The sequence below is a fragment of the Haplochromis burtoni genome, unplaced genomic scaffold (assembly GCF_018398535.1).
Source record: "Haplochromis burtoni strain Fernald_Lab_line unplaced genomic scaffold, NCSU_Asbu1 Contig_2, whole genome shotgun sequence".
Taxonomy (NCBI): Eukaryota; Metazoa; Chordata; class Actinopteri; order Cichliformes; family Cichlidae; genus Haplochromis; species Haplochromis burtoni.
The window spans coordinates 2,493,695-2,520,524 of NW_024582363.1; the positions used below are offsets into that span (position 1 = coordinate 2,493,695).

Sequence of the window (26,830 nt, forward strand, 5' to 3'; positions counted from 1 at the left end):
AAATTATATACACACACACACACACACACACACACACACACACACACACACACACACACACACACACACACACAGAATCTAACAAAATAGCTGTCATTGCCGCATGAATTTGGGACACATAGGACTAAAGTGATACTGCTTTTCACAACTTTGTTTTTTGCTATGTTTAACTGCCTCTGTCAACTCCATCAATGCCATTTGTATAATAATGAGACCTCTGAGTTAACCTGTGAGCTCTCTAAACCTATTATAACTAAAGCAGCTGTGGCTCTTGAAGAAAAAAACAGACTGACATTTTTTCGGCACATTAGAGTTCTTCATCCTCAGTCATCATCATCATTTTCTAGTCTCTTTGTAGGACTCATTTACTCCTTTGGCGCCCTTGCATTGCAGCTACATGGGTGTCCACACAGAACCATGAGTGCACCCTATAATGACAAAATGTATGTCATTCAGACCCAAGCAAACCCCCACATGCCCACAGTAGCAAAAAGTGTAAATCTAGGTTTATAATGCCTTGTGGATGTCCACATGGATAGTTGTAGACACCACAGATAAGTAGTTACTCTTATAATATTAATTTATAGTCCACTTGGGAGGACTGACTTGCAGTGTAGTGTAGACCATGATTGTGAAACATGCGGCCTGACACCCAGAACCTTCGCAATTGATCTGCAATTTAGGTAATGCAGTGATTCTTGGAATTTTTAAAAAAGGCTTTTAGCCTTGACCAAATTTAGCAAAATGTTTTTGTTCTGTCACCCAAGTGAATTGTGTGCACTGCCATTGCGATAGCTGATACTCATGTTTCTGCTTATAGAGCAACATCCATTGCATATTCTTGCAGACTGTTTCGAGGAAACCTATTTTAAACTGGAAACTGTAGCAGGCCCTGGGATTTGTTTTTAGGTTTGAACATGTCTAACATCTCTACAAACAACAACGACAACAACAAATTTCCCCCCAAAACCAAACCTATCCTCTATCAGTCCAATGATATTGTGCAATTTAATCTTTCTTGAAGATATTTGGTGTTTCACAGTGAAGGAGAAATCACAGTAAGACTAACCTAACCCTGAAACTGTGTATCTGAGTATCAAGAGAACCTGAATTATCTAAAACCCTTGAGAGCCATAATAGTCGTGAACTACAGAGTTGTGCACAGTGATATATTTGCTATAAAGTTTTCTTTTACTGTTGCTCCTGAAATGAGTTTCACATCAATGAGATAAAAGTCAAAATAATGTAGTTATGCAAACTATTTTGCTATGCATGCATGTATAATATGTTTGATTTCTACCGTGTTCTACAGTGATTCATCAAATTTCATATCTCTTATCTTTTTTTTAAATTTTTTATTTGCTATGTCACTACCAGAATATCTAAAGAATGATGTTATAAATGATGTCAAACTAGATTTTAGTCCAAGCAGAGGGAACACCCTGGAGGTCGTGGTGGGGTTGAGGGAGGCACAGACAGGTGGCAGGCAGCCCAGCCTCTGAGCCTTCTGTGGGTGGGCATCCACCCAGAGGTGCCAAACTCTCAGCCAGGCTCCCACAGCCTCACCTTGCTCAGAGTGACTGGCAGGGTCGATCAGCGGGTTCAAACCCAGTTCACTCTGCCCGCAGCCTGACATAGCACATACCTATCCATCACTTTCAGAGCTCAGGCCACAACAGTATCATATTATACACTTATGTCCTTTTATCTGTCATATTTAAGCCTTCTGGAGCTTCCAGCTCGTCAGTTTTCTAGTCAGAACAACTGAATGTGCTCCCAGCTGGAGGACACTGTCTACAAACATGTATTTATTTAATTACCTGCTTTACAGCATGCCAGTTTTCCATCAAGGAGAATACGCCATTGACACAAAGCCAACTGGAAAGAACAGAATTAACTGCTGTGTTGAACAGGGTTTGGATTTATGACAGCTTTGATGTTTAATAGATGATTTAATAAAGAGCAGACAGTCCAACACAGACAGGAAAGACAAATTGCCTCCTAGCTCAGAAAAGGGGATGCATCCAACTGGAAAATGCTGTGAAAAAGCATAAATGCACAGACTCAGCATTCACAGACAATCAGTAAACATGTCATGTTGTTTTTTTTAGTGAAGTTGTACACTCGAATAAAACCTGAATGTTTTATTATTTGGAATAGGTTTCAGATTTAAGATGCCATATTTTTTTTAAGACACGAATGCAAAATTTAAAACTTTAGTTTTCACTAAAATGGGAAATTTATCATCTCTATTATGTTCTAAATCTACCCCATAAAAAGCCCTCAGTAGGGCAATCGTTTTTATTTAAGGGGATAGAAGGCACACCGGTCTCCCCTTTGGGAGATATGAACTGGGGAAATGTTTGCCTTCTCTTTGAATATATTGGAACTAAACTGTGCTCACCTGGCCTTGCTTAAAGTGTACAAACACATAAAAATAAATTTCAAAAACTTGACAGAAATGTCTCTTTCCAAAAATCTTCCTTTAGTTAAACATCCACAAACTTACTGTGAGCCATTTAATGCAGGAATTATTTCTACCAGCCTTATCCTTGAAGAAAAAGCCATGTATCTGTATGTGTAGAGAGTTTGTGGGTCTCACCCATCTCTTGGTTGGTGATGTGTAGTGGAAAGACAATAGTTCGTACGAGAAACTGTTCACAGTATGTGTGTATTATTCTAAGTACATTAGCCAAAATTTCCGGAAAGATAAGTTCTGTTTAGTTTTTCAAATGTCTTAATTTGGTACTTTTAGCACCATAAATCAAGTATAATTTCTCAAAAACTTGACAACTCACATCAAAAATAATGGAAATTACAGACCAGAGGAAAAAATAGAACACTTAAAGGGAATTTTGGGGTGAACTGTTCCTTTAATACCGAGCCTTTTCCAGGGAAAACACAGAAAGACTGGGGACACAGAGAGGTTACCAGTGACTATATTTTCCAGCATTCCTGGTTCTCACTGCTGAGGTGTGAAGTGACGCCTTCAGACTCATCAGTTCCCATGAGTGTGAAATAATCACACCTCAGCTTTAACTGGATAACAGAGGTTCATTAGGCTCCATTAAACCTCATTATATTTGCATTTTAGCCATTCAGGGCATAACTTTTCTTCCTTGAAGCACATAAAACAAGAGCAGCGGTTTCAGTTCACCGATCGAGGTAAAGACAGAAGAGGATTGGCGCTCACGCCTGATTTGCTGTGACAATAAAATGATCACACAGGTGAGAAATGGTGGGATGTAAAATGAAGGAGATGAAGTGAAGAATAGAGGACGCTGTCAGGTTCAAGGCTAGAGAGAGGTGAGGAGAGGCAAAGACCTGTTGAAGCAGCACATCCACTGTTCAAATACATGCCACACATGATCAAAACAACACACAATCCCAGACTCTCGATTTAGCATTTTCATTCTGCACGCCAGCTTTTAATATTTTACTTAATGTCATTCATTAGTGTTGTGTTTTAAGTCATAAACAATATTCACACCCAATTCAAACCCTGCACAGACCAACCTGCTACATCTGACGTCAAAATGAATCAGATAATAGGAGCAGTCTAATATCTGGGCTTGCCTCAACTGGTTTAAAGCCATAAAACATGCATTTAGGCATAAACTGCACTTCATAGAAGAATTTAAGAGCTGATCACACAGGGTGTCGGGGTTTACAGCCTCATGCAACATATTGCTTGGTTGCTGAAATACATGTTTAAGTGTTTGCATTATAAAAACCTGTTCTGAATGTAAATCTTGCATGTTACTGCCAAACTGTAACTAAAGAAGTACCCAACTTTGGAAACCCTAACCGAGAATTGAAAATGGAAATGGAAAGCTAAGTAGAAACTATAATATCAGTACTATAATAACTCTGATGTTGAATCAGATTTAGAAAATGTTATTGTTTTAATACTATCTATCTTTAGTACTATCTGTCGTGCAGCTGTTGAAATTTAGCTCGTTGATAGATATTTGCTGATAATGGATGAGAATCCTGATTAAGTTCCACATACTTCTAATTTATAGTAAACGTTGACTTTTCTTGGTACTTTTGCAGATTAGTGTGAAGTACATATGCACATAACATCCATCTTCAGGAGCCAATGTAAAAAACTGTGGTTAAGTCAGCATACAGGCAGGTTTTTCTGTATCGTATATCATTGCTTTATTTCTGCAGTGTATGTCTTCTTCACACTCTTCTGTCATATTGTTGAGTGCGCTGACCTTTTCGCATGTTTGCTTGTGCGTGTGTGTGTTTGTTAGCAAGTGAATGTAAGAAAGAGAAATGAGATTATTCCAAACAAATCCCTTAAACATGTGCAAAATGCATCAGGCCTGCTGCAGGGACAAAAAGCCAAAAAACCAAAATCTGTTTATTGTTTTCAGAAGGAGTCAAAATTCACACGTCGACTGCTGTAGCTCTGAGCTTTCCCAGATTCAGAGAAGAGGGAGAACCAGAGGGAGAGGTACAGAGACAGGGTCCCACTCATGATGTGTGTGTGTGTGTGTGTGTGTTCAGGGGCAGTAGCCTCTGCTTAGACAGTGATTGTGAGAATCTGTGGAGGTGTCACTTCGCACCTCTGTGGCCTGGCCTGGGCTTATAAAGCACTGGAGCAGAGCTGAGGAGCACTTAAAGCTTTCCAGTCTCTCCGGTCACACTGTTGAGACCCTTAAACACAACATGGATACCTCCTCAGTTCCTCACCTTGACTACAGTCTGCAGTACCAGTGGTTCTCCGACTCGGACCTCTCCAGCATCTCCTCCCCAGAGACACTTTCTCCTGTCCACTCCATGGACTCCAGCCTCTCTCCTGGCTACCAGCAGCTCCCACAGTGTACTCCCAAGGGAGCCAAGACCGGTTATTCCCAAAGCCTCAAGTCCTCACCGTGCTCCTTGTCCGGACGTGGGCGCAGGACTGGGAGGCCCACTCGGATCCGGAGCAAGCAGAGGGAGAGCGCCAGCGAAAAGGAGAAATTAAGGATGAGGGATCTGACTAAGGCTCTACATCACCTCAGGTCCTACCTTCCACCTTCAGTGGCACCTGCCGGACAAACTCTGACGAAGATAGAAACCCTCCGACTCACCATCCGCTACATCTCCTACCTCTCATCCCAGCTGGGCCTCAGCGAAGAGGTGCTGTTTCAGAGGAGGGAACGAGCAGACACCTCAGTCAGTGACACGTCATCCACTGACATCCTCAGCTACTTCCAGAGTGCTTCCACAGGAGGACAAGTGACTCAGATGCAGAGCCAGAATCTGATCCAGAGCAGCCTGTACCCAAAACCATGTTATAGCCAGAATACTGTGCTGCATTCTGGGAATTGTAGTATTGGAGTGGATCAGCACCACAGACCATACAATGAAGCTCCCCAGAGAGATATGAGCATGGACGGTATCCTACAGTCGCCTCCAGTGCCACAGCCTTCCTGTCAGGTTTGTGAATATTAAATCAGTCACATAATTAAGAATTCACTGTTTGTACAACAATTTTTTTTGCATGTTTCTAATACTAATATATCTTCCACTTTCTTCAAAACAGATGTGTGGCAAAGACTTCTGCACCCCGCTGGTTCCAAGGGAGTATTGGGGTTGAACGCTCCAATCTCTGTGTGATCCTCAGCAGAAAAAGACAACAAACTTTACTGTGTTTACTGCTTCACTGTGAATCAAGTTATTTATTTGAAATAATCATTCTAATTCTATCTTTTATTTATTTTCTCCTCTGAAAAATTCCATGTAAATATTGATATGACTAACAGTTATTTTTCTATTTCTGTATACCACTATTTATAATAAACCATTTAAATATAAAATATCTTGTCCGGATTCGAAGCTTCTCTCGCCAGTCAGTTTCTTTCATTCACATTTCATGTGCATGGATGAGGTGTGCACATGTGAAAAAGGAAAGACTGCAATAACACACAGCTAAATAAAATATAAGTGAGCACACTTTTGAATGCACTTTTGACAATAAAAAAACAAACATGTATGTTTGTGGTTATATTTTGTGTCCATTCTTGTATAATTTAGTACTGAGAAACTATATTAAACATGTAAAGCAGCATGGAGCTCTGGGGATTTACCAGAGGGCGCCCTCTGCTGGTAACAAATACAGAGGAGAAGAACCCATCTCCCACACTCATTCGTAGCTGTAATACTTTGAATGGAACACCTCCACGATATATATATAATATATATATATATATATATATTATATATGATATATATTATATATAATATTATATATATATATATATATATATAATAATATTATATATATATTATATAAAAATTTTTAAGCTCGTGAAATATATATATTTTATGAATAATATAATATATATATATATATCATATATATATATATATATAATAATTATAATAATATATATATATTATATTAATAATATATATATATATAAATATAATATATATAATTATATAGTATGATATTAAAAATATATCCCTATAAAAATTATCCCTATATTTTATAGGATATATATATATATATATATTTATATATTATATATATATATATATATATTATTTATATATATATATATAATATATGTATATATATATATATATATATGTGTATATATATATATATATATCAAAAGCTATATCAAGATTGCGGGCCATTAACACAGATATTTTGAAGTGGCGTCTTAAAATCAGGTCTCAGTGAAATTTGATCTATCCATCCATCCATCCATTCGCTTCCGCTTGATCCTTTTCAGGGTCTGCGGGGTGCGCTGGAGCCAATCCCAGCTGTCATAGGGCGAAAGGCGGGGTACATTATATATATTATATTATATTATATTATATTATATTATATTATATTATATTATATTATATTATATTATATTATAGCACTGGTTGAGCTTACATTCATTTGGGTTCAGGATTTGTTTGTTTCATTTCAGTTTTGTTTTGTTTTTTAATATTTAACAAGTTTTTATTATGGTTATGGTTAAGTTTTTATTACTTTTATTAAATGTTATCTGTAGGCTTTTTAGGTATTATAACATAGTAGATATTTGCCACTAGCAAATATAACTCATATATAGCATTATAGAAACGTAGAAAGTCATGTACAGGTACTCCAGCTTCCCCCCATAGTCTAAAAACATGCATGTTAGGTTGATGTGTCATGGCTGTCTGTCTGCGTTGCCCCTGTGACAGACTGGCAACCTGCCCAGGTTTACCCTAAGCCACCTGGGAAGGCTCCAGCTGGCTGCAAAAATTAATTTAACTTATATTTTTATAGGGATAAATATGTTATGTGAACTGTGCCACATTGAATGGCATTTATAGCCTTAACTAGTTTGCAAACACATACAGAAAAATATCAATAACATAAAAAGAAAATGATTTCCATAACAGCCCCTCACATCTTCCAGTAGATGACAATCCATAAATAATCATTACTTTTCATATGGATTTATTATTTTAGCCGTCATCTTCAAATCGAATCATGTTATCTTCATATCTTATTTACTTTTGCTCTTGTATCGCTCTGTCATAATTTTTTAGGTTATGAACACCAGACTGTAGTGGTGTAAGTTTGAATTGTGCTGTTTTGATTTCATTTTTTAAACTTTGCTTTAATTTCCCCGCACAACGTCTGTGTGTACAAAAGTTCTTTCTGTATGAAACTGCCTGGCCTTATATTTGAATAACAGTTGTTTTTGTTTATTTCACATAAATGAGAAAAATAAAAATTTCATTTGAATATTACAAGTTCAGTCATCTTTCTTTAGTGCAAACACACACATATAGCCCGGAAACTAGCCTTTCCAGAAGCCTCTTAAAAATATCTCTGTTGGGGGGCTAAAGTACTTGAAGAATCTCCACAACATGTCAGAGATCAGTCTCTGTGACTGGTTATCTAGTTTTCTTTTGGTGTATCTTTGTTAATGGGGCACTGCAAACACAGAGAGGTTCCTGGCACCACTGAGTCTAGACTAAGATCCCTCCCTGCTCTTTCCCTTTTCTTTCACCTCATGCCCTAATTACCTGCTAAGCCCACCGAGAACACTTTAATATTCATAGAGAATAGTGGATCTGCATATCAGGCTGGAGAATTAGGCCCCAGTGTTTCATTTGCCACCTACATGTGCTTCATTTGATATGCGAGCAGTAAGCCTAACACAAAGCCTAATATTCTCACTGAGGTCTTTCATCGTGGTAGAGTTAATAAACTCTGGGCTAAAAGGGTTTGGGATGAAAGGGTTAGCACCGCTGTGCTGATTATTCACTCATTACATGTGAGTAAACAACATCAGAGCTAATGTGGATTAAGAGAAGGAAGATCCTCTTTATCACCGGCCTGGGAGGGAAGAAGACAGTTGACAGCTGGGGAAAATCTGCAGAAGTTCAAAATGAAAAAGAAATTAATGAATAAAATGTGAATACAGAGTTGAAGCAAGTTCTGTCAAAAAAAAATTATATATATATATATATATATATATATATGTAGCACCTTTGTGTGCTTGTGCTAAAAAAGTAATTTGTATGTAACAAGAGCACTGGACCAGCTGGTAGTTCATTCAATATGTAACAGAAACACATGAATGAATAATAAAACATATGTAAATCCAAACATATATAAATGCAACGTTTCTCCCACTGAAAATGCTACGTCCAGATGAACAGAATCAACTTTTGGAGATTTACTTAACTGGATGACTGAGCATGCATCAAGACATAAATGCAATGTTGTTTTTAAAGGTGACTCGTGGCACAGGGTCAAAGGTCACTGTAGTTTTTAGTTGCTTACACTATGTCCCTTGTCTTTTCCTCAATAACAAATAAAAATTCATGAGGACTTAGAGAAAAAAAGGTCAGCCCCAATCAACAGAAATTTAAAATGCTTAATGTAACGTGCTGTAATGAAATTGCAGTGTTCTGAGGGTGAACTGCAAAAAGTACATCTAAAATTTAAGGTTGCAACTGTGCCAACATTATCTTCACACGTGCATTTGCCGGTATGTGTGTGTTTTTACAGACTCTGTATGCAATTTTACTTGTGCCAACCTGTAGTGCTTCCCCTCTTTTGAATGTTGTCATTATGAACGTTGTCCTGAAGTGTTTTTGTCTTGTCTTTGTTATTTGATTACTGAGTCACTGATTTCATCACCACCATGGCCATCCACGTAGATTTTGTTTCAATGGAACTTTTCAAAAATTCAATGAAATCTTCTACACGAAATCCCAAGTATTGTGCTATATTCCACAACAATAAGGACAGGATAGGATTCATAACACAAAACTACAAACTGAAATTTAAAGATCATTGTTTTATCATGTTAATAACTGAACTGAACTGAACGGACTGTCAGCATAGTTTTGCTACAACTAAAGTACAGTTGTACAATTGTTCTACAAAGAAAAGAAAACAGAAGGCATGTAAACATAATTTTGGCACTAATTTATTATGCACCTGTCTGTACTTATTGTGTTGGTGAATGAGGAAAAATATTATCCAGAGAAATCATAAATATATAACAGTGGTATAACCAGTTGTTACAGCGTCACGGAAGTCCTCTCCCGGACTTATTCCTTCTTCCAGCTGTGGACTTTAATGTCTCTCATTTCAGTATAGCTCAGAAACTTTATTTCTAAGCAGATATGATCACATTAATATAGCATTCATAGTTTACCCAGTTTTTGGGAGTTCGAAATATATCCACACTTCAGCGAATGATAAAATAAGATGGAAAACACAACAGTAATTTATGTGAAACACTACAACTCCTGCCAGTGATGTTGTGATGGTGTCTTGCTTTGGATTGTGGGATGGCATTATTCGCTTTCTTCTGGAATGAATAAATACCGACACTCTGTTCATCTAGATCAGATGTCCAACTCATATTATGGCTGTCACTTTGATACTTTATTGTTCCCTCATTAGGAACCTTCTTAAGCACAAAAGACTGCAATGTTTAAGTGAGCTGACTAGCTTAGTGTCTCCTAAAACCCTTTGAAGCTTAATTAATTTAAAAAAATCAAATGAAGTTTCAAAATAACCAAAGCTGACCGAGCTCTCAAACACATTATTCAATAGGCAACATCAGAAATATGTACAAAACAAAAAACATTCAAATGTAAATATAAAAAAAAGTGTTTTCTTTGAATTAAGGTGGCTGTTTTTCTTGGGGAAGTGTGTTGGTGGGTGCTGTGCGAAACGGGTTCGCACTTCCTAGACATAGGTTTCACCTGTGCTGCAGAAAAGGAGACAAATGTGACGCGCTGGTTTGTGGGAACACTGCTCAGGACTCAGATCCATGGTTCATGAGTGAAAACAAACCCACCAATGGGCAATTAGTGAAGGGATGTGATTGCGTGAATATTATGTGTTTGTAGTTATAGGTGTTATTGAGCATAATTAAGATGAATTTCAGATATATACTGCACAGCAACATGAAAAAAAAATATCCACAATAATGTCATACCTGTTTTTATTGTCTTGGCATTAGTTCTTGATGATCCACAGTTTTACCTTCCAGAAGCACTGAGTACTGCTGCTGTCCAAACAGCTCAAGGTGCAAAATCCTCACACCTCACAGCTGCCCAGACACACTTCTTCCAGCCTGACCTCTGTTACCACATGCCAGAACTAAAACCAGTTAGTAATACACACAACAGCTACATCATCAGCATTTTTTTTAAGTAGGATCATATTTTGAATGGTCATTCAGTGAGCATCCATGAAGCAGAAATGCTGCAAGTGAACATTTTTCCTTTTGTGGAGAAATTGAGATGCGCTTTTGGTAACATACACAATCGGTGCCTTTGGGTTTTTTAATAAAATTCTAAGATTCAAAGAAGAACTTGTGACCCAGGTACAACCCCAGTCGTGCCAGGGTCATGTTCCCAGGCTGTGGGAGCATATAGTGTGAACTTGTAGAGTTTATAATGACCACGCAAGCTGCCAGGTTACACCTTGTGCTGAAGCATGCCAGATTCCCATGGGACCCCCTAGCCTAGGTGTCATCTGTGGTCCCAGAGTTTCTCAGGACCAGAGGTGGCTGTCAGAGGTGCAACCTCACACCTCCCACCACATATATGGAGCAGCCTCCATGTACCTCCTCAGTATCCTCTGCCTGCCTTACCAGCAACATACTAACAGCTGACTTCTCAAAGAAGAGCCTACAGCAGCCACAATGGAGGTATCCTACTTTTCTCCTCTCCCACTCCAGGAGAACTCTTTCCTCTTTGACTGCGAATCTCTGTTAGAAAAATCTCTGGCTTCTGATCCTGCCTCAGACGCTGGTTACAGCAGCACTGGCAACAGCCTGTCTCCTACTTCCTCTGTGGACTCCTTCTGCTTCTCCCCTACTTCCCTCCTAACATTTGGAAGTGAACAAGATCCCTTGGACTGCTTAATCTTTAATACCCCTGCAGCACCTCATCTCACTCACCAGACTCCACTCTGCTCCAAATCCTCTTCTGCAACAAAGAAGTCCAGATCCAGGTACCCGGGTAAAAAGCGCCAGACTGCCAGCGAGAGGGAGAAGCTGAGGATGAGGGATTTGACCAAGGCTCTGCATCACCTCAGATCATACCTCCCACATTCAGTGGCACCAGCCGGCCAGACTCTGACCAAGATTGAGATTCTGCGCCTCACCATTCGCTACATCTCTTTCCTGTCAGCCCAACTGGGCCTCAGCGAGGAAGTGCTGGAGCAGAAGAAATCCTCAAACTCAGTGGAGCATACCCAAACCTTCAACAATTTCCTGGGTCAGCCAGCAGCCAGTTACAGTCCCGAAGAGCCAAGCTGTAACACCATGAGCAAAGCCCAGCAGCCCTTTCTGCAGAATTCATATCAGGTATGTTAATATAATAAACATAACATATATTATTGAAAAAATATTTTCTATAAAGATTTGCAGCACAATTTTTGATTACATTCCAAAATGTTAAAGCTAAATGAGTTTCTAATAAAAAAAAAAACTGTCTTCTGTTGTCAGGTTCCAGGTGGAGTTTGCTTGAATAGCGAGCAGTACTGGATGCTACAGCAACAAAACCAAAATGTCACCTTCTCTGGACTGTGTTGAGAGATGTGGTGATCAATCCACTGAACCCTTTTCATTGCAACAATGACAAGATTTATGCACAAAACCTCTGTTTTTTTTGTTTTGTTAATTTTAACAAAATATGTATTCTAACGTTTTATTTTTGTATATAGATCTTTGTATTTATTGAACTTTCATATTGTGAGCAGAATAAACATTATTTATCAAATTAATCCTTGCTTCTTGGCTTATTGGTGCATTTACTTTTGGCATCATGAATGATGTAGACTTGTAGCTTGCCTGCCACTTCCTTCCTAAACAAACACTGCAGCTGCAGGACAATGAGGTGCTAAACAAGGAGCACATCCCCTCTAAAGTCTTTAAGGAAAGACCCCCACTGAGAGAAATGACAGCTGAACTAGAACCACTCAATCAGCACCCTTTAACATCCTGTGTAAACATTACTTGATGGCTGAGATCCTTTAAAAAAAAATTAATTAATTAATCAGTGTTTGGGTCTGATATAATTTCAGACTTGACTGTTAAACAGACTGAGCGTGTCTCATTGGGATGCTTTATTTATACAATTTTGCCCCATTCCACTTGTAAGTTGATGCTTCACAGTGTGATCTATGATGCTGAACAGATGTCTGGAGCAAAGAACAACCAAAACTTTTCAAACATTCATTTCCAGTGTGGCATTTTGCAGACAAACTGACTCTTTTATCTACCCTCAGAATTACAAAAAGTAACAAATTAAGACTTCAAAACATTTTTGCTATGTACTTACATCTGCCTAATATTTAAAAATGGGGACGACAAGCTAACCCTATAACATATTAAAAGTTAACGTGCCAACACACACAAAAACCAAGAGAATTAATCAAATCCTTTTTTATTCTTAAAAAGCCTTTTTTAATCAAAAATTTACAATTAAAAAAAATCTCCAATACATTTAAAATATACATATTTCAAAAATACATTTGCTTTCAGCAAAGTTAAAGATTTGAACGTTTTCGACATTTAAAAAGTGAAAACTGTGTTTCAGTTATCAAACTGTCCTTGAGATTTCATTGGTGAACCAGTCAAACACTAGTTTCTTATTCAGAGCCAACCAGTCCATGTTGGCCTTGGTTCTCTCAAGCGCCTGCTCAAGAGATGAGGCAGCTGAGCCAAGTTGGTTTATGTTGTCTTCTTTAAACTGCAGCAGCTATAGAGGAAGAATGTGAAAAAACGGACATTTAAAAATGACACTAATTTGCTGTAATTGTAGCAATGTTAGCAACTATTTAATTTTATCTGAAAATATGGAGGTGAAAAGAAAATGTACCTGCTTATACTCAAACTCAGAGGAGAAACGTTTGGTCACTCCATTAATAAGTCTTCCAAAGGACATTGATCCTCCACCATAGCTGAAGAAAAGGCAAACATTAGAGGGCTTTTATCAGTATGCAAACAGCTACGTATGACAACAGCTCTTTGGCTGTGCACGTTCATCCCAATATGCCTCCAGAATCAAGGAAATATCCATTTTTAATTTGTATTGCCAAATATTGTGCGTATCACATGAAATGTCATATGCATTTGCACTACTAGAAACTAGTGCAACTACAATTAAAGCGCTTTAACATGGTCCTTTGTCAGGTAAGTCCTGGAAAAATTCAGGGATGCAATGCATGTGGGACACTGGCTATGCTATGTAAAGCAGGGATAGCTCAGTAGGCAAAGTGGTCGCCCCATTAATGGAAGGATGGGGGGTCAAATCTACAGAATGGCTACCCTGAGGTACCCCTGAGCAAGGTACCGTCCCTACACACTGCTCCCCGGGTGCTGGATTGGTGGCTGTCCACTGCTTCACTGAGTGAATGGGTTAAATGCAGAGAGTAATTTCCTTACAGAGGATTACTAAAATATGCATAGTATTATACATATTATTATTAAATAAGGAGAAAACTCACTTATTGAAAATGTGATCCCAGTTGGCTCTAATAAAGTCCCAAGCCAGGGGCTGTCCAATTGGATTACCGGCAATGTAATTGATGGTGAAGGTGGCATCCTGCTTACGGATCATCGTTGGGACCAGACAGTATTCCAGATACCTAAAAGATCATTTACATAATAATATGGATTAATAAAATATTCTGACTCTGATTCTGATTCTGATAAAACACAATTACAGTGAGGCTGAAAGACAAAATGCATCATCAAAGGTGTTGTAAAAGTCACTCAGACCAGTCTGTAAAATGTTATATTACCTAAGAAGTACCAAATGAAAGGGCAGAGCGTTACCCAGCTGCTATTGCAACTGACCTGTTCAGCAGCCAGGGCTGTTTGGTGCAGGACAGAGCATACAAAAGTTTTTCAGCCTCCGAGGCAATGGTAGCATTCCTATACATTCCCCAGGCAAAGTCCCACTCCACCACTCCTCCTTCAGCAATTGCACTGCAGTACACTGTGGTCCTCAAGTTGGGGCTAATCCTGGATGGTTTGAACAAGACAGGAAAAAAGGTGATGACAATCACTGCCCAAAACAGAATCATACATGTCAGATCAGAGCTAAAATGTTTGGGAAATGTATATCTAATAAAAGTTAAAGTATGGTAGTGAATACCTATAGTGTAGGCAAACATATGAAGTAAGAATATATGATTATACAAGAAGCAAAGGGGATGAATATAAGTAATAATTGTTGTTTAACGTACTTGTTATTATCAGGGTTGTCCATCCACTCTTTGAACCACGCTGTTGTCAGTTCCTTACAACCCTCCACTCCTGTGCTGCAGCCCCAGGAGAGTGCGTTCACCTGATTGTACCTGGATGTAAGCGAGTCAGGAGAATGCAAACATTAATGACGCTATCCATTAAGACGAGGCATAGCCAAAGACACATGGCTCAAAATGTATTTCACATTTCTGAATGCTAGAAGTGTGGAGCATGCAAAGTGTTTAACTGACCGCATTCAGGGCTCTGCGAGTACCCAAAAGTACTGTAGTACTCATAATGGAGTGTGGAGTGCTGCACATTTCACACTCTCAGTGGACGTTAACCTTGCTATGTGGCAAAAGAGAATTCAGGGACCACCAACCAGTGTTTAGACACCAGGAGGAGTAAAAGTTGTCAAGGTCATGCTAACCAGGTAGCTTTCAGCAGCAGAGACAATGTGAGTTTGTAGCCACACTAGCAGATATACTCTGCAGAAAAGCAGATAAGCTCTTTCTTCAGTCTCCTTTTTTCACTCACTATAAGTTTATACACCTCTCTGTATTTAATCATTTGTTATTATTAATCTCTTGCTCTCTTCCACAGCATGTCTTTTGTCCTGTCTTCCTTCCCTCACCCGGCCTGAGCCTTGTTCTATGGCAGGTTTCTTCCTTCCCACAGTTGCCAAAGCATTTCATCATGGTGGGGGGGTTTACATGATTGCTGGGGTTTTTTCTGTTGTATTACTGTTGGGTCTACCTTACAATATAAAGTGCCTTGAGGAGACCGTTATTGTTGTGATTTGACGCTGTTTAAATAAAACTGAATCGAATTGAACTGAAGCTAAATGCTATCTGGCAGTGCTAATACGCAGAATGTCTTTAACACATTCACATCACATGGTTTATTATATCATCATGCCAATATGTGCTAATTAACAATATAAGTTCAGTATAGCTGATTTGATTTCCTTTTGGGTCACCAAGAAAAATGATCCGATAATGCTAAAAAGATCATTGCAGCACTAATAGCTCAAGTTAATGGAAATCATTGAGGACACACAAAGCGAACTTGATGATAACTGACCAGATTAGGTTAGCTTATAGAAATGCAGTGGTGGGAGAGAAAGGGAAGAATTATGTGCAGACTTGATCAATGATTGTTGTGAACACTTTCAAGAGATATGTGAAGTACTGTGTCTTACATGACATTGACGGCACATTCTTTGCAAACTGCAGGCTTTTGCAACTGGGATAATAAGGTTTATCTAGCCTACAATGTAATTGTCATTCATGGCATTTATAACATGTTCAAAAGAGTAAAAAAGACAGGCAGCAGGTTAACATCCTTACTGGTCGGTGTGCTTTTCAGGGATCTTTGTCCAGTTGGCAGTGAGATCTTTGAAGTGTTTAAATAGAGGGGTGACCTTTTTATTTATGTAACCCTGAGGAATGAAGATGAAACAGTTTGTTTACTGTGCAGAAAAAATGATCTACGTTTGATTGCCACTGACTCTTCTACTTCTGTGATTAACTTACACGATTAATCTCAAATCATCATTGTTCCAAAAACTTGTTTGGATTAATTTATTGATGATGTACTGATGATGATGAGCCTTAAAGTTTTCCTACAAACCTGCATGGGTCCGTACACTTCGCTGCGGTCAAACATGAGGACGAAGTAGTCCAAGTTGCGAGTGGCCGTCTGCCAGGGCATGTACTCCAATTCCGCGTTGAGGAACCTCGTAGTGCTCAGAGCCAGAGTTGTGCTGACTATCTTCGCCCTAAAAATAACCCATACAGCTGTTCAGTTGTTTATTTCAGTATTTAGCAGTACTGCTAAAAATAAAATAAAATCAAATCAAAAAGCATGGCCTCACCTTGCCAGGTTAAATGCATCGTCAATAATCTGAGCGCGGTTGATCACTGGAATAGCCTAAAAGGCACATTAAAAAATTAGTTTGGAGGCAATCGTAGCTATTAAGAGATGACGCAGAGGTATTGTAGGTGTTATACCTGATGTTGGGTGCTCAGCTTGGTGAGGATACGGTCCCAGTTTTCAGAATCATAATTTACTCTATAAAAGCCCTTCATGTCTATGTTGGCTATCAACCATTCACTAGCACCAATCGTCATGTCTGGGTTTGTTGCTGTTTGGGTGAAGATTAAAAACGAATTAATCATTTTAATTTATCTTTGCCAAACTACAGTGACCCGAAACACAGTAAATCGTACCTTCTTTGGTAAGAAGCCAGTACTGATCTTTAGCTGCACCAGTCTTAATCCAGGTAATAGGGACAAACCACTCATAACTGGAGCCACATCAGCCAGACACACATGTAAGTAAATAAGGTGAGAGAAGAGAGCGGGTGATTTTAACATGACATGATCAGAACATGTTAAAAAATGTGCTCATGAAACATGAAAAAAAGGTTCATACTTGAACTCTGAAGGTACGTCCACCACAGAATCTGGGTTCAACAGGAAGTGCTTCTGCGAGATTTTTCCAGTACTGGTGTCGATGGTGACCACTGGGAATCCCATCTGTAGGATCCACCGGTTCATAATCACTTCCACAGAGTGGGGCAGCTGTATGCCAGCATTATCCACTGCCTGATAACAAGAACAACCGAATTAATATAATAATATAACAATCTGTGTGTCAGCTCCTTTTCACATTTCAGTATGGTCAGTAACAAAGAATATTTTTGATATTTTTTCCAAGTATAAGTCACTAGTTCAGCATTTTTTAAGTATATTTAAACTGGGTGGAAAGCTATAATATAGTAGAAACATTAATGTTATTTATACAGAAATGGAAGGAGGCCAATTGTACAACATTTGTATTTGTGTATTCTCCTAGAGAAGCTTTGCATGTTTCACAGTTCAAAATAATCATAATTAATTTTATAGCGGGGCTTGGGGAAACCCATTCACGTTCTGAAACACGGTCTGAAACAATTTGTTTTCTCTCTCCTTTGGACCCATTATACTCGCAACGCACAAGCCTCATTTTGGAGTTTTTTTTGGCTGTGCACCTCTCAGTTTTTGTAATCTGACTTCTTCTTCACTACCATCAGCTCCACACGAAACCTGTTATTCAGGCAAATACTGCAGCAGTACAGCCAGTTTGGCAGATTTTTGCCTTTCCCTCAAAACACTCCAAAAACATTTGTATCTTGTCCTCTTTTCAAACAAGGAACCTTTCCATAGGCAGAGGTATAAACCACCACAGAGATGTGGCACCCTCAATGTTTATGCACAGCACGACTGATATGGTGGGTTAATGGACCCTTAAGGATACCCTGCCTTTGAACTCACTCTGTTCTGATGGGTTACCCCACACAATCCAAAGTTTCGATTAAGACATTGTTGGGTTGTCTGTACTCTGAGTGTGCCTGAAATAACCTCATTAACATTCAGAAGTAAGACAAGAAAAAACGGACTGAAGTGGAGCGTTTAAAGCAATCTGAAGCCAGAGCTTTCAGCTTAGTTGGATTAGTTGTTCATACATGGACCTCTTTCTTTAAAACGTGGCCATGTTTAAAATCAACATTCTCCTGTTTTAACAGAAATGTGTAAAAGAAAAAGCAGTATGCATGTTTGTTGCTGGAATAAAAAACCCTGCAAGAACCCACAAACTCTAGACAGAAGGTTTCTGACTGGGTTAGAACCGAGGACCCACTTGTGATGAGGCAACAGTGCTAACACTGAGCCATGCTCCCTATAGTCCCACTCACTACAATACCCATAGTTCTTGGCTCCATCACACAATTTGCTTCAGAGGATAATTGATCCAGTTATATTAGGACATATGAGGAAACATCTTACTGTTATTATTCTTTTATAAGTCTTAACATAAATTAATAATAAAATAAATATAATAAGACATTTTCCTTTTTAAATCATATTTTCATATTTAAATAATAATAAATAAATAAATAAATAAAATAAACCAACAATGAATGAATACATTTTAAAAAATACATTTTTTTTAAGTGTTACAAACTTACCGTTTGCAGGTTCTTCCACAGGTCTTGGTAGACTGTGTTTTTATATTTGAACTCTTCTAAATACATCTGTAGACAAATTATGAATGACTTAGATTGATGCATGTCAATAAAATGCTGATATGAGCACATTAACATTTATCCCAATTTGTGGACAGAACCTTATAAGTTGAATTAACAGTACTCACACTGAGTCCATTTGAAAAGACCTCCTCGGTGATGAAGCTGGAGAGCATCCTGAGAACTGCAGCTCCCTGTGAAGAAACATATCAGCTGTTAAAAGAACTACCAAAAAAGTCCAGTTATGCTCATTTTTAAACTCTTGGGAAAGAATCTGCCATTATACCCTTGATTGGAGTACTTTTTTGTACATTAACGATTTAAGTTGTGATCCTCTAGTGATAGCTATGTAGCTATTGATTATATGTCGATGCACATGGAAGTAGATTTGTATATGTAAGTAACAGTCAAATCAAATCAAATACGACTATAGTAGTCATCTTCAGGTCCAGTAATTGAACCCATATTTCTGAAAGTGAAGTTCCTAATGAAGTTGTCCTAACAACACACTGGGTCAGTAACTTCATTAGTGGAGCTTGAAGAATACAACACACTGGGTTACTGTAGTTTAGTTCTGTTGTAAATTACACTGCACCTTGCTGTATGTGATGGAGTCAAACAGAGCATTTATGTCCTCTGGTCTCATGACGTCCGCCTCTTTGGATGAGAGGGGATGGGAAGAGGCCAAAGCGTCCACAGCCATCACACCAATGATCTCGTTCAAAACTATTAAATCGCTCTGGAAAAGACATGGAGAAATATTTGCACTGTGTTCCAACCAGACGCATTATTAAATTTAAAATTGACCTCTGCGCAAAACTACAACAACAACAACAACAAAAGCCTCACCATATTCCAGTCTGGCTCTGTGTAGTTGGCTCCAAGATAAGAAACGTAGGTGGCAAATCCCTCATTAAGCCACAAGTCATTCCACCACTTCGTGGTCACTAAGTTTCCAAACCACTGTGAGGACAAAGCTTCATGTCACTGTATTGGTTTGTAAACATATTTGAGTCTTACCATATTTACAGTTAAGGTTTTTTAGGTACCATATGAGCCAGCTCGTGGGAGATGACTGTTGCCACCCACTCTTTATCTCCGTTAGATGACACTGCAGGATTGTATAAGAGCGCAGTCTCTCTGTAGGTGATCAGACCCCAGTTCTCCATGGCTCCAGCACTGAAGTCAGGCAGAGCGATCTGGTCTGAAATTTATCAAAGATGTCATTTTTGGATTATATATGGTCCTTTTTGTTGTTGTTTTCCTAGGTATTTGTTGTTCTCACCTGACTTTTTAAGGGGGTAGGGAATTTTGTAGTACTTCTCAAAGAAAGACAGTATGGGTCCAGTCTTCTCCAGAGCATATGCACCCTGGCCCTCATCTATAGCCTTCCTGCGAGCCCAGATCCTGATCTGAAAAAGGGAAAATAGCTTTATTAACCAGACAGAAGGAAATGCATGTGGACCTGAGAGCTGAAGTGAGCTCTGAGTCCAGCAGAGGGCAGCAAACAATCACTGTGACCAGCAGAGAGGGAAAACAGCCGCTCTCGTGATGTAAAAAAAATCCATTACATTAAAGGCCAGGTTTAGGTGAAAATAACTGAGTATTGCTGTGATTATTTTCAGTTTAATACATTTCTTCCAAGAACTAATGCAGCAATTATTCTCTCTGAAAATAGCACCTATTATCTCTGATAGTTTACTTCAACATCCATGATTTATCCATTTCAGCCTATGCACCAGAATCCAGAGCAGAAATGAGCATTGCATATATTTTAAAATCTTTTATATGAGGCCTCACTGCTCTAATTTTAATTCAAACTATCATGAGCACAGATCAACTTGAATTATTGGGCCTAACATAGACCAGAGATAGTAGTTTATTTATTTATTTTAATCTATTTAAAAGGAACCAAAAATATGAAATAATATGTTGCCATTAGTTTCTGTGATTCTAACTGAAAGCTTTAGTAAATACTCACCAAAACCTCTGCACCTAGATCTGACTGAATGAATCCAAAGTCACACACAACAAAAGCCAGCAGGTAGGTTGACATAATCTCTGTGGGTCCAAAGCTTGTCTGGATTAAATTCAAACCATCCGGAGTGGTGATGTTTATAGGTTCTGTTTTGGGGTCAGAGACAGCTCCGTATTAATGATAAATGAGGAAAACAGAGGAAAATAGACATTTGATAAGAGTGTGATATTGATAGATTTGACACTAAACAATTAAATATACAGTAGTGAAATATTTTAAAGAGTGTATTTCTAAAAATGCCACTTCAGTGAATTTGTCTTAAAAATGACATGTCCTGTAGTTGGTGTCGGATAAAATGTAATTGAGATTAATTTAAAGTCGTCACACGGGGGCAGTTGATACGTTAAATGTTGCTCTGAACACTAAACAAGAAGAGAACTTGCCATAGTTCATGGAGTTAGACAGAGCCACAGTCCCGTGTGGGTGAATGAGAGTCATGTGGAAGACGGCTTTCATAGCTGGTTCATCGAAGCAGGGGAAGGCTTTCCTCGCGTCCGTCGGCTGCATTTGAGTCGTGGCCAAAATTCTGATAGTGGAAGAAGAGAGAACATAATCATTACATCCACATAATCGAGTCAGGTGTTCCACAAAGTGGTTGAATTCTTTTTTACGTACTTGATTTTCTTTAAATGGAAAGTTTAAAACAAACTTGACCGTGACTTTCATTAAATCCTTATCAAGATGAGTGTTTTGTATTTTAAATCCTACACATATCAGCTTTAATTACAGAGGTCCAAAAGCAAAACTTGGTTTTGTATTGAATTCTTATTTGACTTCATTTCATAATATTAGTGGTTTTGTTAAAACTACATTGGTTGATGTCCATGAATCATAGCCTGGCTGCGAAGGTGCTTCCATTTAGGCTCCAAGTGATCATATACAATACATACGGTTTTGTTTTGTTTGTTTGTTTTCACTTTAATAAATATATATTTAAAAGGACCATAAAGTGATTGTGATTACACAATTAAATCTTTACATTTTTAAAATGATTAAAAATGAAAACATACAGTGGTTTGATTTAAAGTAACGTTATTCTAAATGTATTAATTCATGCATTTACTTTTAAACTAGTGCACATCTGATATTTCATTAATGGTGGGAGAACAGTTAAAATTAAGGAGTGGCTATTAGGTAATACTCAAATGCAACAGTCTTAAATTTGGGAATGAGGCAACGTGTTAGACATTACAAATTAATTTGTGAGCTTTTAGCTGTTTCCCCATGTTTACAGTCTTAATTTAACATTATGTCATTTAAATTTTAGAAAGAGCAGAGGACTTGTCCAACTTGCAACACTTTGCTCATTTGAATCATGTCATGAACTTAAGCTTAATAAAAAAAAGAAGTTCATACTTTAGCACGCCGTCTTCATAATATTCACTCCTGTAGAATCCTCCCAGGTCATCAGCCAGCTCTCCAACAAACTCTGTGAAGAGCTCATAAGTGCTGCCGGCCTGCAGAGGGTTGCTGAGCTGGATCACCAGATACTGAGTAGGAACCTCCAGCCAACTCTTTTTCAGCTGGGGTGCAGAGGCTCCATCCACAGCTTTCAGCTGTGCGTGGTATCCGTCAAACATTGTGAAGTTCAGCTTGTTGGAGTGGATGAGAATGAGGTCAGTCTCGTTCACGCATGTGAACAGCACCGTGGAGTATCCGCTGAAGATGTAGAGGCCATCAGGTTTGGGAGTCAGCCGGGGCCACAGGGTCACATTGTATGAGATAGGAGACAATGAATCTGGAAGTCTGTAGCGCTGCCAGGGCTCTTTTGGGGTGGAGGGTGTGGTGGTCTGGGTGCCAGGTCCAGCAGTCGTTTCAGTCGTTGCAGTCGCCGGAGTCTCTTGATTCTTTGATTTCTCCTGAGCATAAACAACTGAGAGGGCTATGATGGTGGCCACAGCACTGATGGCTACAACCACGCAGACCACTGCCACCACTTTGCTGATGAAGAAGCCTTTACCCATGTCTTCACCAGAGAAGAAGAGAAAGACAGAAATTAGGGAGTGATTGTAATTTATATCCTACCTTGCTGGATTCAAAGTTAATGATTCATTTCCTGGGCGGAGAAAATGTCCTGAAGTCAAAAATGTTGAGTTGTAAAAAGTTCCAGCGATAAGAGTAAGCTCTACTAATCTTTAAACTTTTTATCTGCATAAAGGCTCTGAACAAAGGCCCTCTGTAGAAACTGGCCTGTTTCGTCTCTGTGTGTTGTAAACTATGTGGTGGGAGATCTGCGGCAGAGCCTCCTATGTGTCTGTCTGCATATGTGTCTGTGCATAATTTTCAAACGTCAAGTCAAGAAGCCAAAATTACATAATGAAATAGGCTAAGTATGGGTTTACACAAGGCCATAAACTTTTATTTTTTCCCAAGATGCTGTGAAAAATCTAAATTTACTCCAGCTAAGTGACTGGAGATGTTAAAAAAGAGAGAAATTGTAGGGTTAGAAATGAAAACACATGCCTTTTAGATTAGTTCAACAGTATATTGTTGAATTTCTGGATTTAGGTCAACAAGGAGAAGGAGAAAAGCAAAAATGAGTGTCACTTAAACAGAAAGCATGGGTATACTGTTGGCAACATCACTTCAGCGTAAGTGAGTCATGTATCTTTAAAAGTTTACTGTAGTAATGAGATGTGGTTTATGAGTCAGTCAGTGCTGAGAAGCAGCTCAGCACCACCGTAGTTACTACATCACCCACGCCACACCCAGGATGCATTCATTCAGGTTGTTTTGCCACCAGCACAGGGTGATGCATTGCAAAGCAAAATAGCACTGTGATCACATTACATTTCTCTGTAATACATTAGCTATTATGATATCATATTACATCTACAAAAATCTTAGTAGTCACATCTGAGCTGCTTCAGACCCATGTGACATAATGTGTCACATGGGTCTGTTTCTAATGGCCTAACAACGCAGGAGTCAGAATAAAGGCTTACAGAATCGGTGTTGGGGTAGCTGGTCCCCATCTGAAAATATTCACTATTCATTGAGGCACAACTTTATTTTTATTCCATGTTATTTGGCGGCTGTAGAGCAGGCATATGCCACACAGTTCTTTTCATAACCGCTGCATATTATACAGCATTTGTGTTTATTTCACAACAGTTTTGTAATGTTTTCCCGTATGTCCTCAAAAAGGCAAAACTCTGCATTCAAGGCTCCAGTAGCACTGCATGAGAAGTCCAGCTGCATGTTTATTTAACTTGAGCGATTTTCAATTTTTTCTTACTTATTATCACCAAATCCCAAAAGTTTCACAACCAGAAAGTTGTTTCTGGAAAGTGAGAGTGTAATCATTTTTCTTCTCTGTCACTGTTTTTTAATAAACTGGTTCCCATATGTTCAAATATTATCCATTGTAACTGTGAATCAAGGGAGCTTAACATATTTATTGCAATTCATTGTTGGTTTTGGCCTTTTAGTGATATTTGTCAGCTGGAAAATGTTATGGTTTTATCTGCAAAGGATGGCAACGTGCTGTCACCATCCAATGAGGCAGATCAAATTCACACAGTGGCCTCTGTTTAGGGTAGATTCATAATCATATTGTGGACATAATATACATTTATATTATCCAGCCCCCTCTGCACTGAGCAACACGAAGCAAAATAATCTTTTTTTCTTAAAAGATTCACTATTTTTAATCTGAAACACATAACAGGACCAAAATCTTACATGTATACAGGATTATATTTAGCAGCTACCCATGCATTCAAAACAATTCACGAGTTTTTCAGGCTATTTTCCCTAAATTAGTGTTTTTCTCACACCAGTCAAGGATCTCCAGTTTACATGCATGAACCTAAAGTTCCATCTTGTCTAAAATATGAAAGTTGTACATACAGTGGCTTGCAAAAGTATTCGGCCCCCTTGAACTTTTCCACATTTTGTCACATTACAGCCACAAACATGAATCAGTTTGTTGGAATTCCACATGAAAGACCAATACAAAGTGGTGTACAGGTGAGAAGAGGAACGGAAATCATACATGATTCCAAACATTTTTTACAAATAAATAACTGAAAAGTGGGGTGTGCGTAATTATTCAGCCCCCTGAGTCAATACTTTGTAGAACCACCTTTTGGTGCAATTACAGCTGCCAGTCTTTTAGGGTCTGTCTCTACCAGCTTTGCACATCTAGAGACTGAAATCTTTGCCCATTCTTCTTTGCAAAACAGCTCCAGCTCAGTCAGATTAGATGGACAGCGTTTGTGAACAGCAGTTTTCAGATCCTCAGACCTCTATTGGTCTTTCACGTGGAATTCCAATACAATTGATTTATCTTTGTGACTGTGACAAAATGTGGGAAAGTTCAAGGGGGCCGAATACTTTTGCAAGCCACTGTATCATTTAGAGCTGGATTTATATGAAATATGTTTCACTCACAAAAATATTTTCTGATTTATGTAGGAACAGAAAAAATGCTTTGACTCCAATATAACAGTAAACTGAAATGAGAGTTTTGTGCTTGTCTCTATACATTGCTTAAATAATTTTTCTGGGAAAAGTATGCAAATCGTTGCAGTTAATGAGATAACTGTCCAATGTTTCTATGATGCAAAATAAATTGTTTAAATGTACATTTTATCTTTGATCTTTCTCCCTACCAAGTAGCAGACATATGTGGACATTGTTTTCCAGCCTCAGGCAGTGATAGACTTTAAAAAGAGGCCCTTTAACATTTAAAGTTTATTAAAAGTTGTCTTTTTGGGATTTTACAAAGACTTTAATTCAGTCCAGTTCAACTGATTATCAATCCTTTGGGCCTTGTTTACTCAGAGCGCAATTTTTTGTTGACTAGATGTGTGAAAAAAAATGTCAAGATAGTACAAACCCATCAAGACTAAAATGGGGTTTAATTTGGTTCAAAAACGTTCTGGTGGTCATCTAATGTGAAGTGTCCTTAAACTTTTAATATTTTAGACATGTTCTTCAAAGGTTTTTCATCTTTCACGTTTAGATATTTGGCAGCGTTCTCTTGATCATCTTATGAATGAGTTTTGCTGTGTGGGTGGTCTTAAGTGTGAGATCTAAAGTGATAACCCAAACACTACTCTCAACCCTCTCTTATGAAGAAAAGCGAAAAAGATCTTTTTTCTCTATCCTTCTTTTTCTATTTTAAAGTAGTTTTCGCACTAAAACAAAAACATTTTTTGATGCGTATCACTTCGGATGGTCTTGCTTTTTTCATACTTCACGGTTGAAATGGTTAAACAAAGTGCGCGCGCGCGCACACACACACACACACACATAAAAATGACTAAAAATACATTGTAACTCTAAACCTTCAGCTAGAAACACAAACAGTAGAACATTTTTCTTACCTTGAATTTACTTAGCATCAAGTCACTGGTTTCAGTTTCCTTTTCACCTGTGGATCCAACTATCTTGTTGTCCTCCAAACTTTGAGCAAAGCGGCTGCTTAACCAGAATAAATATGTCCTGTTATTTTGATGATAAAGGGAAATACTTACTGAATCAGCTGGGACTTTCTCAGATTTGAGCCGACAGTGACTGCGTACAAATAACATTGGAAGCTATTACACAAGCACTGATGTCATAAAGCCAGAACTGCAGATACTTCTGGACTTGTTGTGTCTTGTCTTGATAAGGTCAATGTTATGTTTACTGGCATTTCTCCAGCACACCTGTGTTCCAGGTATTTCATGATAGAGGTATTATTACTATTACAATTACGTTAATACTATAATGTTCTATTATATTGTTTTTTTTTTTGTGTTGTTTTTTTTGTTGTTGTTTTATGTATTGTGTTATGGATTCCGTTATAGATGCCGTGGTCCCGCGCTTATGCTATGACGACCATGACTATGAGAAGAAGATAATGATTATCATCATTATAATTATTATCATTGTTGTTGTCATTATTTGCATGCATTGTTTGTTCCGCTCTTATCCTAAATTGTCCTGTTCTCTTGTACGTTTAGTAATTAAAATTAAACTAAGTAAGAAATTAAATTAATTTAATTAAATTGAATA

General features: G+C 38.2%; 3 protein-coding genes across 3 annotated transcripts; 2 read left to right on the forward strand and 1 right to left on the reverse strand.

The window, feature by feature from the left end:
- The first annotated feature begins 4,643 nt into the window (after window positions 1-4,643).
- LOC102306136 (mesoderm posterior protein 1-like) lies at window positions 4,644-5,792 on the forward strand. Its single transcript, XM_005913098.2, has 2 exons — window positions 4,644-5,433; window positions 5,540-5,792. Exons 1-2 carry the CDS (start codon window positions 4,681-4,683, stop codon window positions 5,591-5,593), a joined length of 807 nt encoding a protein of 268 aa, XP_005913160.1. The 5' UTR covers window positions 4,644-4,680; the 3' UTR covers window positions 5,594-5,792.
- Window positions 5,793-11,165: 5,373 nt separating this feature from the next.
- On the forward strand, window positions 11,166-12,059 carry LOC102305835 (mesoderm posterior protein 2-like). Its single transcript, XM_005913097.1, has 2 exons — window positions 11,166-11,831; window positions 11,973-12,059. The coding sequence occupies exons 1-2, from the start codon at window positions 11,166-11,168 to the stop codon at window positions 12,057-12,059; spliced, it is 753 nt and encodes a 250-aa protein (XP_005913159.1).
- A 518-nt stretch (window positions 12,060-12,577) lies between these two features.
- Window positions 12,578-26,470, reverse strand: LOC102314612 (aminopeptidase Ey). Its single transcript, XM_005913043.2, has 21 exons — window positions 26,158-26,470; window positions 22,181-22,790; window positions 21,208-21,350; window positions 20,768-20,910; window positions 20,072-20,198; window positions 19,836-19,990; window positions 19,636-19,749; window positions 19,382-19,525; window positions 18,915-18,980; window positions 18,730-18,795; window positions 17,157-17,329; window positions 16,952-17,028; window positions 16,733-16,866; window positions 16,597-16,652; window positions 16,353-16,500; window positions 16,070-16,161; window positions 14,720-14,830; window positions 14,328-14,495; window positions 13,976-14,116; window positions 13,348-13,429; window positions 12,578-13,227 (listed from the first exon to the last, which is right to left on the reverse strand). The coding sequence occupies exons 2-21, from the start codon at window positions 22,786-22,788 to the stop codon at window positions 13,069-13,071; spliced, it is 2,907 nt and encodes a 968-aa protein (XP_005913105.1). The 5' UTR covers window positions 22,789-22,790; window positions 26,158-26,470; the 3' UTR covers window positions 12,578-13,068.
- Window positions 26,471-26,830: the final 360 nt, after the last annotated feature.

Coding starts and splice junctions, on each gene's coding strand:
- LOC102314612 (XM_005913043.2), bottom strand. CDS start 22,788: ATGGGTAAAGGCTTCTTCATCAGCAAAGTGGTGGCAGTGGTCTGCGTG. Junction 16,867..16,951: donor CTGGCTTCTTACCAAAGAAG/GTACGATTTACT, acceptor TCACCCAAACAG/CAACAAACCCAGACATGACG. Junction 13,430..13,975: donor TGGGATCACATTTTCAATAA/GTGAGTTTTCTC, acceptor CCTTTTCTTCAG/CTATGGTGGAGGATCAATGT.
- LOC102305835 (XM_005913097.1), top strand. CDS start 11,166: ATGGAGGTATCCTACTTTTCTCCTCTCCCACTCCAGGAGAACTCTTTC. Junction 11,832..11,972: donor TTCTGCAGAATTCATATCAG/GTATGTTAATAT, acceptor TTCTGTTGTCAG/GTTCCAGGTGGAGTTTGCTT.
- LOC102306136 (XM_005913098.2), top strand. CDS start 4,681: ATGGATACCTCCTCAGTTCCTCACCTTGACTACAGTCTGCAGTACCAG. Junction 5,434..5,539: donor TGCCACAGCCTTCCTGTCAG/GTTTGTGAATAT, acceptor TCTTCAAAACAG/ATGTGTGGCAAAGACTTCTG.